The 12,857-nt window shown below is 44.4% G+C and overlaps 1 protein-coding gene and 1 pseudogene across 1 annotated transcript in view; both read right to left on the reverse strand.

The window, feature by feature from the left end:
- Window positions 1-2,227: 2,227 nt before the first annotated feature.
- Dnajc8 (DnaJ heat shock protein family (Hsp40) member C8) overlaps window positions 2,228-12,857 on the reverse strand; it is a 41,420-nt gene continuing 30,790 nt past the window's right edge. The window contains exons 7-9 of the mRNA XM_045150823.1: window positions 11,663-11,754; window positions 8,587-8,662; window positions 2,228-3,037 (exon numbers count right to left, since the gene is read on the reverse strand). Of these exons, the coding sequence (XP_045006758.1) occupies window positions 2,915-3,037; window positions 8,587-8,662; window positions 11,663-11,754 (291 nt within the window). The 3' untranslated portion in view covers window positions 2,228-2,914. The remainder of the gene's footprint in view (window positions 3,038-8,586; window positions 8,663-11,662; window positions 11,755-12,857) is intronic.
- Window positions 10,624-11,523, reverse strand: LOC101602380 (annotated as a pseudogene).

The following is a 12,857-nucleotide window of genomic DNA, read 5'->3' on the forward strand; positions in this document are numbered from 1 at the left end:
CTGCTCAGGACAAGAGCAGGGGCCTCCTTCTCAGGAGTAGTAGGTACATGGTGCCTTCTTCCATCTCCTCACCTGTTCATTCCCTCTGTGCCCCAGCTGTGAGCTAGACAGTGGACGACTACAGCTGTTTGCTATTTTATTTTGACATCAGTATACATGTTAAAGGAATATTGGTGGCACAGCTTTCTGAGGACAAAGATGGATGTGTAGATGGATGAACTGAATCCACTGCAAAGCTCTGAGGATGCTCTGAGCACCCACATGCTGGAAAAGGTGAACATCTACCTACCTGGAAAGCACCAGAAGCTGCTCCCGGCACAGGACAGTCTGCGTGAGTCTTACCTCATGACGCTTATCAGCTCTGCAGGGTTAACTGAACATTTCCTTTCCTCTGCCTGGTCTGGTAGTAAGTCACACCCACCTCTCTGAGATAGTTCCCTGTGGCCTGGACATGCTCAGCTGTACTTGGAAGGCCAGTAAGAAACACAAGCTGTGGTGAGAGAAACCGCATTCTCTCCTGATACTACGATGCCTTTCATCATCACCCCACCTGCTGACTCATCTACAGGCACTGCGAAAAGCAAGAAGTCTTTGAGTCACCCAGTTTCTCATACTATCACAGTTCACATCACCTTTCTACTTTTTTTTTTTAATTTTATTTATAAGCCAGGTGTGGTGGTGCACACCTTTATTCCCAGCACTTGGGAGACAGAGGTAGGAGGATTGCCATTGAGTTTGAGGCCATCCTGAGATTACAAAGTAAATTCCAGGTCAGCCTGAGCTAGAGTGAAACCCTACCTTGAAAAAACGGGGAAAAAAAAAGTATTTGCAAGCAAAGACATAGCGAAGAGAGGAAGACAGAGAATGGGCACAACAGGGCCTCTAGACAGTGCAAACAAACTCCAGACACGTGTGCCCCTTCTGCATATCATGTGCATGGGTCCTGAGGAATCAAACCTGGGTCCTTTGGCTTCGCAGGCAAGCGCCTTAAGCACTGAGCCATCTCACCAGCCCTCTACTTCTCCTTTCATGCCATTCCAAAGGCACGTATGGTCTCCCTTGGACAGCAGGACATGAACACATTCTGGAACAGACGCTTTTACACTTTTCATCCTCCTCAGTTTATCAGCATCTTCACGCTACACACTATGTTAGCAAACTGGCAATACCCACGGGTATATGGTAGTGATCATTCCTTGGTGTGCATGCATGTTTGTGTGTGGGAGTATACATGCCACATGTGTGCATATGGAGGCCAGAAGTCAATGTTGGCTGTCTTTCTCTACCCAGTCTATTTTGTGTGTGGTGGTGGTGGTGGTGGGGAGGCAGGTAGGGGTTTGAGAGGACCCCATGAAGCCCAGGCTGGTCACTTCTGATCCTCGTGGCTCCACTTCCTAAAAGCTGGAATTAAAGGTAAGTTGCCACCATGCCTGGTTTTATGTGGTGGTAGGGAATCAAATGCAGGGCTTTGTGCATGCTACGCAGGTACTCCACCAACTGAGCCACATCCCCAGCACTGTACCTTATTCTTTCAAGATAGTGTCTCTCATTAAACCTACAGCTATTCAGTGAGCCTCAGAGATCCTGTCTCTGAATTACATGGTAATTACACCACCAGGCCCAACATTTTACATGGGTTCTGGGGAATCTGAACTCAGGTCCTCATAATTGTGGCACTTTACTTACTGAGCCATCTCCCCCAACCCAGTAGCTATTTTTGACATGCCATAATCAACTCTCCTAAAGCTACATTTGTTTGTTTTGAGGTATGATCTCACTTTAGCAGATGCTCACCTGGAACTCACTCACAGCAAATCCTACCTCAGCCTCCCAAGTGCTGAGATTAAAGGTATATACTACCACAACCAATCTCCCCACCCCACCCCCGCCTCCAACCCAGTGGTGCTTGGGAATAAAACCCAGATCTTACGCATGCATTCCACTACTGAACTACATCCCCTGGTCAACCCCCTGCAAGTTTGTATTACTTTATTGATACTGATTTTACTGTTCTGAGCACTCTACCTAGAGCCTGATTAATGCTTAGTATACCCTCTATGACTGAGCTATATCCCTAGTCCTATATTCTCATTTTGTAGGTAACGAAATCAAAGTTCACAAAGTAAGTGGTAGGGAGCTACATGTGTCCAACTGCAAATCATTTCAGGGTTGGGCCACGCCAGGTGCAGGTCCCATCCTTGTAATAACACCTGAGGAAGAGTACATATATGGTTTGGGTATAAAAATTTATTATACATAAAGAATAATTACCACTAATGAATGCAGATAAGCTAAGACACAATGGTATTAGATGGCTAGCTCTTTGGAAAGTGAATGGGTTTAGGTGGCTTGGAGCTTTCATGCCATGGTGATTGGTCAGTCAGACATAAAGGCACATGCCAACCACTACAGAGCCTCAGGGCATCAAGGGATTGTCCTGAGTGCCCACAATGCCCTCCCTGTCTGACCTAGAGCTTCAAAGGAATGGCACACCCAGAAGCAAGAGAAAGAGCTTCCTAAGGTGGCCCAGGCTTTTCTCTGAAGTCACGGCAACACCACTGTAAGCACAACATTTAATTGGATGATTCCCACAAACTATACATGGACATTTCTAGCCATCACAATTCCGTGGAGTACAAAACACCAAGTTACAGGCTGGGGGAAAAGGAAAGTAGCGCCCATGGTGGCCCCCTCAATCCTGTTGTTCTACTGGTAAGGACTGGGGAAGGTTAAACGAGCCCCTCCTTTCAATGTAGAAAAGAATTACTCTGATTGATATTAAATTGTATTGAAAACAAAATGGACTAAAAAGCAAATACTACTCTATGTTGGGGTGGAAGTGGGAGGAAAGAATGAGTCCTTCAAAGCAGGAAGGAGACAGCTGGGGAGGTTTCCGTGGCTGTGATCCAGTTGGTCACTCACGCTGCTCCATTTTTACTTTCGGTGGTCTCAGGAAGGTCCGATTCTTCTTCTCTTTCTTCCCCTTGGTATTTGCTTGGAAATTTCGCCAGCTATCTACCCGACCGTCTCGACTTTCCTAAGAACACAGAAAAAGTCTGAGGTGGGCTAGGGTAGCTCAGTTAAGAGTGCTTGTGTGGGCTGGAGAGATGGCTTAGCAGTTAAGCACTTGCCTGTGAAGCCTAAGGACCCCGGTTCGAGGCTCGGTTCCCCAGGTCCCACGTTAGCCAGATGCACAAGGGGGCGCACGCATCTGGAGTTTGTTTGCAGAGGCTGGAAGCCCTGGCGCGCCCATTCTCTCTCTCTCTCCCTCTATCTGCCTTTCTCTCTGTGTCTGTCGCTCTCAAATAAATAAATAAATAAAAATTAAAAAAAAAAAAAAAGAGTGCTTGTGTAACATGTGCAAATCCCTAGACTCCCAGCACCACATAAAAAACTTGGCATATAGCCAGCCATGGTGGCGCACCCCTTTAATACCAGCACTTGAGAGCAGAGGTAAGAGGACACAGTGGATTTCAGGTCAGCTTGGGCTAGAGTGAGACCCTACCTCAAAAAACAAACAAACAAACAAACAAAACTAGGTATGGGCTGGAGAGATGGCTTAGTAGTTTAGGCACTTGCCTGCAAAGCCTAAGGACCCATGTTCAACTCTCCTGATTCCACATAAGCCAGATGCTGCAAGTGTACAAGGTCGCACATGCACACAAAGTGGCACACACGTCTGGAGTTCGACTGTAATGGCTGGAGGTCCTGGTGTGCCAATTCTCTCTTTCTCTCATTAAAAAACAAAAATAAGCAAATAAACAAAAAAATTGGGCATGGTAGAGCATGCCTGTACTTCCAACATTCTGGAGGTAGAGGCAAGACAAATCAGAAGTTCAATTTCTTTCTCATCTACACAGAGAGTTTGAAGCCAATCTGTGCTATATGAGACTCTGTCTCAGGGGGAAAAAAAATAGGCTGGGAGAGAGAGAGTTCAGTCAATTAGAAAACTGCTTCCCTTGTAAGCATGAGGACTTGAATTCAATCTCCAGAGCCTATGTCAAAATACTAGGTAGCACACACCTATAATCTCAGTGCTGGTGAGTCCTGGGTCTTACTGGCCAGCCAGTCTTACCTAATTGGTTAGTTCCAGGCCAACGAAAGACCCTGTCTCAAAAAAAGGTAGACAGTGTACCTGAAGAACAACACACAGAGTATCCTCTGGCTTCTACGCTCACACACGTAGCCACACACACATATGACCATGCATGTGCAAACATGCAGCAAGTTTGTGCTACCCTGCCACCTACCCACCCTCTGGCACACCAGCCCAGTTCAGCCATCTAGAATAATACAAGAGTAGAACAGAGGGGCTGGAGAGATGGCTCAGCAGTTAAGGCACTTGCCTACAAAGCCTAAGGACCTGAGTTTTATTCCTTAGTACCCACATAAAGCCAGATACACAAGGTGGCACATGTGTCTGGAGTTCATCTGCAGTTGGTAGAGGCCCTGGCATGTGTATTCTCTCTCTCTGTATCTGCCTCTCCTTCTCTCTCAAATAAATATATATAAAGAGAAAGCAGGGGCTGGAGAAATGGCTTAGCAGTTAAGGCATTTGCCTGTGAAGCCAAAGGACCCAGGTTTCGATTCCCCAGGACCCACACTAGCCAGATGCACAGGGACACATGCAAGTGGAGTTTGTTTACAGTAGCTAGAGGCCCTGGCGTGCCCATTCTCTGTCTCTCTTATATCTCTTTCTCTCTGCTTGCAAATAAGTAAAAAGAAAAACAGAGAGAGAACAGAGCAGAGCATTCCTCTCACTCTTAGGGGCCCAGGAAAAGCTTAGCAGCATTCTCAAAGGCAATTTGGAAGGAACACCAATCACCTCAACAAAGCTACTTGTTGTGGACCTGAGCTAATGTTTATCATAAGTTATCTTGTTATCAATGAACAATACCTCCAGCCCAGCTTATTTCTTTTCTTTTTCTCTTTTGGTTTTCTGAGGTAGGGTCTCATGCTAGCTCAGGCTGACCTGGAATTCACTATGTAGTCTCAGGGTGACCTCACAGCTATCCTCCTACCTCTGCCTCCCAAGTGCTGGGATTAAAGGCGTGTGCCATCACACCTGGCTAGGTTAAATCATTTTCTTAAAGCTATAGTGCTGGCCAGCAGTACAACCACTTCCCACCATACTTTCCTGCTGCCCCTAAATCTTGAATGGAATGCCATCCCAAAGCCAGCTACAATGAGAGGAACACAAGGAATTCTATCTACCTCCTTACGAAGGGGTTACTCATTTTCTCTTTTCATACAGAAACTAAGAAAGAAACAAGCCAACAATTCTGATTAGCTAAGATCTACCTGAATCAGAAATCCTGTAAAATAAGAATTAAATGTTACTACAATGCAGAAGTGGGCCAAGCTGGGCCTAGTGACAAACATATTTTTTGTTGTTGTTTGGTTGGTTTTTCAAGGTAGGGTCTCATTCTAGCCAAGGCTGTTCTGGAACTCATTTTGTAGGCCCAGGCTGGCCTCAGACTCACAGTGATAGGTCTACCTCTGCTCAGCTGGCACATGCCTGCCTTTAAACCCAGCACTCAGGAAGCTGAAGTGGAAGGGTCACCATGAGTTCAAGACCAGTCTGGGCTACACAGTGAATTTCTTACTTGGGATAGATAGCACCTGCTTAAAAAAAAAAAAAAAAAAAAAAAAAAAGGAATCTGAGGCCACACTGACACTACATAGTGAATTCCAGGTAAGCCTGGACTAGAGTGAGACCCTACCTCGAAAAGTAAAACACAAAACAAAAACAGGGGCTGGATAGATGGCTTAATAGTTAAGTGCTTGCCTGTGAAGCCTAAGGATCCCAGTTCGAGGCTAGACTCCCCAGGACCCATGTAAGCCAAATGCACAAGGGGGCACACACGTGTGGAGTTTGTTTGCAGTGGCTGGAGGCCCTGGTGCACCCATTCTCTCTCTCTCTCTCCCTCTTTCTCTGTCACTCTCAAATAAACAAAACACAAAACTGGGGGCTAGCAATATGTCTTGGTGGTCAAGGTGCTTGCCTGTGAAGTCTAAGGACCTATGCTCAACTCCTCAGGTCCCACATAAGCCAGCCACACAAGGTGATGCAAGCATGTGCTGGCCCACAAGGCAGCACACGTGGTCTGGAGTTTGCAGTGGCTGGAAACCCTGGCCTGCCTACTCTCTCTCTCTCATTAAAAAAAAGAAAAAAACTGGAAGTGAGCTGTGGTACTTTGAATGTATGTTTCCCCATAGCCTCAGGAATTTGTTTTTTAATTTCTTTAAGAGAGAATGGGTATACCAGGGCCTCTAGCCAGTGCAAATGAACATGTGCCACCTTGTAATCTAGCTTTACTTGGGCACTATGGAATTGAACCTGGTTCCTTAGGCTTTGCAGGCAAGCACCTTAACCGCTGATCCAGCTCTCCAACTCAAGAGGATTAAATTTTTTTTTATTAATATTATATTTTTATTTATTTATTTGAAAGAGAGAGAAATAATCACACAGAGGATGGGGGCTGAATGGGCAGGCCAGGGCTTCTGAACAATGGGGAATCGAACCTGAGTCCTTAGACTTCACAAGGAAACACCTTGACTGTTAAGCCACTTCTCCAGCCATAATTTTTGTTTGTTTTTGTTTTTCAAGTGCAGGCTGACCTGGCATTCACCATTTAGTCTCACGGTAGCCTCGAACTCATGGTGAGCCTCCTACCTCTACTTACCAAGTGCTGGAATTAAAGGCATGTACCACCATGCCCAGTATGAGCTAGAGAAGAGACAGACTGAGAAAATGGGCACATCAGGGCCTCCAGCCACTGTAAACAAACTCAGGTACATGCACCACTTTATGCATCTGGCTTTATCTGGGTACTGAGGAATCAAACTCCAGACCGTAGGTTTTGCAGTCAAGCACATTAACCACATTAACCACTGAACTAACTCCCCAGCCCTTTTCGTTTTTGAGGTAGGGTCTTACTCTAGCCCAGGGTGACCTGGAATTCACTTATGTAGTCTCAGGTTATCCTGCAACTCACAGTGATCCTCTCGCTGTTGGAATTAAAGGTGTGGCAAATTCCCCTTTTAATACAATTTGTTCAGCTGGGTGTGGATGCACATCCCTTTAATCCCAGCACTTGGGAGGTAGAGGTAGGAACTCCAGGTCAGTCTAGGCTAGATCGAGACTCTACCTTGAAAAACAACAACAACAAAAAAAAAGAACCCTGATTAATACATGGGCCATGCACTTGGGAGTATATACCCAGGGTATCAAAGAGGAATCAAATCCCAAAGCCACAAATTTTGCAAGGACAATGAATGGGGGTCACAAGAATCTCAGTTTCTAGCTGGGCATATGGTGGCATATACCTATAATCCCAACAGTTAGAATAGGGTGAAGGGTCAGTAGTATCCTTAGCTAGCTGGGCAGGGCATGGTGGCACATGCCTTTAATCCCACTCAGGAGGCAGAGGTAGGAGGACTGCCATGAGTTCAAGGCCACCCTGAGACCACATAGTGAATTCCACGTCAGTCTGGGCCAGAGTGAAACCCTACTTTGAAAAAACAAAAACAAAAACAAACAAACAAACAAAAGTTATCCTTGGCTATATAACAAGTTTTCTGTATAGTGAACCAGCATGAGCGATATAAGACCTTGCCTCTAAACACATAAAAATGAAAAATCTGTTATAGGGTTTGAGGCTTAGTGGGTAAAGTACTTGCAAGCATGTGGATATGGGTTCATAAACCTAGCACCCATATGAAATGCCTGTGATCCCAGCAATGGGGAAGTGGATTTACTAGCTAGCCAGTCTAGATCAATCAGTAAATTCCAGATTCATCAAGAGATTCTATCTCAGAAAATAAGGTGGGGGCTGGAGAGGTGGCTCAGTGGTTAAAGGTGCTTGCTTGTCAAGCCTGACGACCTGGGTTTGATTCCCCAGTGCCCACGTAAGGCAGATGTGGACAAAGTGGCGCATGTGGCTGAAGTTTGTTTGCAGTAGCAAGAGGCCCTGGGATACCAATACTCTCTCTCTGCTTGCAAATAAATAAATTTAAAAAAAAATTAAGGTGGGCCAGACATCATGGCACATGTCTTTAATCCCAGCACTTGGGAGGCTGAGATAGGGGAATTGCTGAGTTCAAGGCTAGCCCTTAGGACTATAAGAGTGAGAGAGTTCCAGGTTAGCCTGGGCTAGAGTAAGACCCTGCTTCTGAAAAACCACTGGGGGGGGGGGGGAAGGAAAGAAAAACCAAAATAAAATAAAATAAAGGCCTGGTGTAGTGGTGCATGCCTTTAATCCTGGCACCTGAGGGACAGAGATAGGAGGATTCCTGTGAGTTTGAGGCCACCTTGAGTCTACATAGTGAATTCCAGGTCAGCCTGGGCTAGAGCAAGACCCTACCTTGAAAAACCAAAATAAGATAGTAATAATAAAGAAGCAACTCACTTTCCTTGGGACTATTTGGGAACTGCTCCTACCACTGCTCTTCCCAGGGCAGAAGAGCTCACAGGAAGCTGTAACAGGCCTACTTCTCCCACTCTTCCCACATCCCATTGCCTTCTGTCTGCCTCAGAACAATCCTAGAAATATCCCTGGAATCAAACTTCCTTTGGCAACTTACCTCAAAGTTTTTCTGCCATTCCCTTTCTCGTTTGGCTTTTTCTTGAGCTTCAATCTCCTCTTCTCTTTGTCGTTTCCTATGAGAAAAAGCCAAACACAGGACTTATATGATACTCACGGACTTTTAACATGAAAGGTAAGGCATGAGTGTACAAAATGAGACACATAAAGCTAATGAATTCCTTAGAAGTCTATAAAGACAACTGTCAGCAAAGGGCTCAAAGCATTTTCATGAAGGTCTTATTCTAAAACATGAAGGTGGGGCCATGGGCAGGGGTATGGTCACGGTATAAACATCCCTGGGCTGGAGAGATGGCTTAGCAGATAAGGTGCTTGCCTACAAAGCCTAAGGACCCAGGTTCGATTCTCCAGGTCCCACATAAGCCAGATGCATATGATGGCACATGCGTCTGGGGTTCGTTTGCAGTGGCTAGAGACCCTGGTGTGCCCATTCTCTCTCACTCTCTCTCTCTAATAAATAAATAAGTAAATAAATAAATAAAAATCTTAAAAAACAACCCTAGCCAGGCGTGGTGGCGCATGCCTTTAATCCCAGCACTCGGGAGGCAGAGGTTAGGAGGATTGCCTTGAGTTCGAGGCCACCCTGAGACTCCATAGTGAATTCCAGGTCAGCCTGGGCTGAAGTAAGACCCTACCTCGAAAAACCAAAAAAAAAAAAAAAAAAAAAAAAAAAAAAAAAAAAAAAAAAAAACAACCCTGATATACAGATAAGATAACTAAAGCCTGGCCAACAGTATTCTGAAGTTAGGGGCTATGTGGAAAACATAGGTAATCATATGCTAGAATTGTAATAGCAGAGGTCCTTGATCAAGATGATCTCTGAACAAAATCTAATCCTGAAATAAAGTCATTTTAAACAATTCAACTAATAAAATCTGACTATTCCTAAACAGTAGTCAACAATGCAAAATACAGAAACCAAATTAATATCATTATGTCTTTTTCCTTCTTTCTTTCTTTTTTTTTTTTTTAATTAATTATTTATTTATTTATTTGAGAGGGGCAGACACAGAGAGAAAGACAGATGTAGAGAGAGAGAATGGGCATGCCAGGGCTTCCAGCCTCTGCAAACGAACTCCAGATGCATGCGCCCCCTTGTGCATCTGGCTAACGTGGGACCTGGGGAACCGAGCCTCGAACCGGGGTCCTTAGGCTTCACAGGCAAGCGCTTAACCACTAAGCCATCTCTCCAGCCCTCTTTCTTTTCTTTTTTGAGGCAGAAATTCACCTAAGTCGCACTGGCTTTGAATTTGCTATATGTGAATGAACTTGAACTCCCTATCCCATCTCTCACTCCCAAGAGTTGGGATTACAGGTTTGTGCCACCACACCTAGCAACCTCAAATATTTTCCTGATAATCAAAGGAAATCATAATCATACTTTAGAATAACTTTTTTTTTCCTCCAAGGTAAGGTCTCACTCTAGCTCAGGCTGACCTGGAATTCACTATGTAGCCTCAGGGTGGCCTTGAACTCATGGTGATCCTCCTACCTCTGCCTCCCAAGTGCTGGGATTAAAGGCATGTGCCACCATGCCTGGCGTAGAATAACATTTTTTTTTGGGGGGGGGTATCGAGGTAGAGTTTCACTCTAGCTCAGGGCAACCTAAAATTCACTGTTTAGTCTCAGGGTGGACTTGAACTCACAGCAATCCTCTTACTTCTGCCTCTCTGTGCTGAGATTAAAGATGTGAGCCATCACACCCGGTTTAGAATAACATTTATAAGTGACTACATTATGCAATACTACACACACACCAAAACTGCAACTGTAGCCCCCAAAAGATTCTGACCTCAATAACAATAGCTTTAGAAACTGTATTTTATTCAAAACAGAAAGAAAGAAAACACAGTACTTAAAATCCCCAAGGACAGTTCTATTTAGTACTTCCCAAAAATCAGCAGAAAATGTCTTATACTGATGATTAGCTCAGAATGGTTTCTTATATGCTAGGCAAGCACTCTACCACTCACCTATATTCTCAGCCCTCTGTAACTTACTTTTTTTTTTTTTTTCCAATTTATCAGTTGTTTAATTAGGTTCTTAGTAAGAAACTTAGAACACCAACGTGTGAGGATAAACTCCATTCATTAGAGCAAAACCGACTGCAGGTAGCCCTGGAGCTGAGGAACAGCTTTGATCTTTGGCAAAATTTTCAGAGTCACAGCTTTCTGATCCACCTTGCATTGCTCTGTAATCTCGTATTTCTCCTTCTCTGTGTCAAAGATCTCGCCTTCCTGATTGCCTGGGCTTCCGCAGTTTCTTCTTCTTGAAGTAAGCATCAGTGAGGTGGTTAGGAATTTTAACTTTGCTGATATCAATTTTTGTGGAAGTGGCAATGACAAACTTTTGGTGTGTTCTATGCAGAGCAACTCGATTGAGAGAGAGGGGTCCAGTCACAAGTAATAAGTCACTTTCCAGATGCTTCAGGAAAACCACTCTCTTGCCTCTGTGGTGTCCTGTGAGGATGATCAGGATGGTCCCGGGAGTGATGGTGGCACGCAGCGTCTCACATGCTGACCGAAGGGTTTCTTGCCATGGCTCAACAGCTTCTGTGGCACGTCTTCAGTAGAATAATACATAGGCATTTTACAAAGCTTAACCACGCGGGTACCTCCATTCTTGTCACCACCGACTGGTTTTGTGACCATAGCAAGAACCTTTTCCCTTTTTTCTTTTCAACCTTGGATTTGGCAGTTGAGTACTTCTTCTTGTACAGAGCCTTTCTGGAATACATAGCTGATCAGGAGTACCTGCCAATTCCTCTCACCAGGACCGGGTTCCGGCGGCAGTGGAGCTTCCCCTTCTTTGGCTTTGTAACCTTAGGGTCACCCTTTTTAGCCCTGTCTACAGCATCAGCCTTCTTGACTGCAGGTTTCTTCTCAGTGTCTGCTTTCTCGGACTTTTCACCTACCATCTTGTAAGATGGGAAACAGCTATAACTTACTTTTTTAAATGATGTGCTACCTAGCTTCTTCATTAGGAAAATTCCCAGAGACCAATGTTTGTTAATCTAAGCATTTAGACAGGATTTAAATTAATATAGGAACATGTACCTTTCATGCATTTCTTTGGCTTCTCTCTCTTTTCTTTTAATTTCCAGCTCAGCAAACAGTTTCATGGTCTGTTTATATACTGCTTGTTTGAACTACAAGGAAATTAAGGACAAAAGAAAAGCAAATATTTTACTACCAATGCTGAATCAATCATTTAGAATTGAAGCCCAAAGGATTAGAACCCAGCAAGAAAAAAGAGGTCCTTTAAGGAAAACCAGTGAACAACATTATCGCTTTTGGGAGATAAATAACTCAACTGTCTATAAGATCTTTCTGCAACATACAGATGCTTTGGAGGAACCTGGCTCTGGTAAAAAGTACTTGTAAGAAAAAAACCTGCCAGGTATTATGGCACGTGCCTTTAATCCCAGCATTCCCAAAGGCTGAGATGGAATAATCATCTTGAGCAGGACTTGGTAGCTCATGCCTTTAATCCCACTCGAGAGGCAGAAGCAGGAGGATCACTATGAGTTCAAGGCCAACTTGAGACTATACAGTAAATTCCAGGTCAGCCTGGGATAGAGTGAGACCCTACCTTGAAAAACCAAAAACAAAGAATAGTCACCTTGAGCTCTGGACCTCTGGGGCTACAAAGTAAGTTACAGGTCAGCCTGGGCTAAAGTGAGACCCTACCTCGAAAACACACACACACAATCCTATAGCACTTGAGATTTTAGAGGGTATTTTCCTCTTGCCTGAAAAGCCTAAGGACCTGGGTTCAATTTCCTACTACCCACATAAAGCCAGAAGCACAAAGTGGTACATGAGTCTGGAGTTCATTTGCCATGGTTCCCCCATTCTCTCTTAACTCTTTCTCAAATAAATAAATAAATTTTATATATATATATATATATATATGCCATCTCTCCAGCCCTCTTCTTATGTTTTAAAGCATGTGTGTATGCATTCAACTGTGTGAGTACAGGCATGTATCTGCCACAGCACCCACGTGGAGGTAGAAGTATTTTTGAACTTTTAGCTGTCAGTCCACCTTGTCTGAGGCAGGGTCTCTAGCTCTCGCTGTTATCTGCTGTACAGGTCTGTGCTTCTAGGTAAGTTTCCTAACCCTGCAGCCCATCTCACTTCACTGTTGGCATGTTAAGTGTTTAAAGCAGTATACAGAGCTCCTGCAGTTCTTTATTGCTATTTCAAAGCAGGGTCTCACTCTCGTCCAGGATGACCTGGACTTTACTAT

The sequence above is a fragment of the Jaculus jaculus genome, chromosome 5 (assembly GCF_020740685.1).
Source record: "Jaculus jaculus isolate mJacJac1 chromosome 5, mJacJac1.mat.Y.cur, whole genome shotgun sequence".
NCBI classification, from domain to species: Eukaryota; Metazoa; Chordata; class Mammalia; order Rodentia; family Dipodidae; genus Jaculus; species Jaculus jaculus.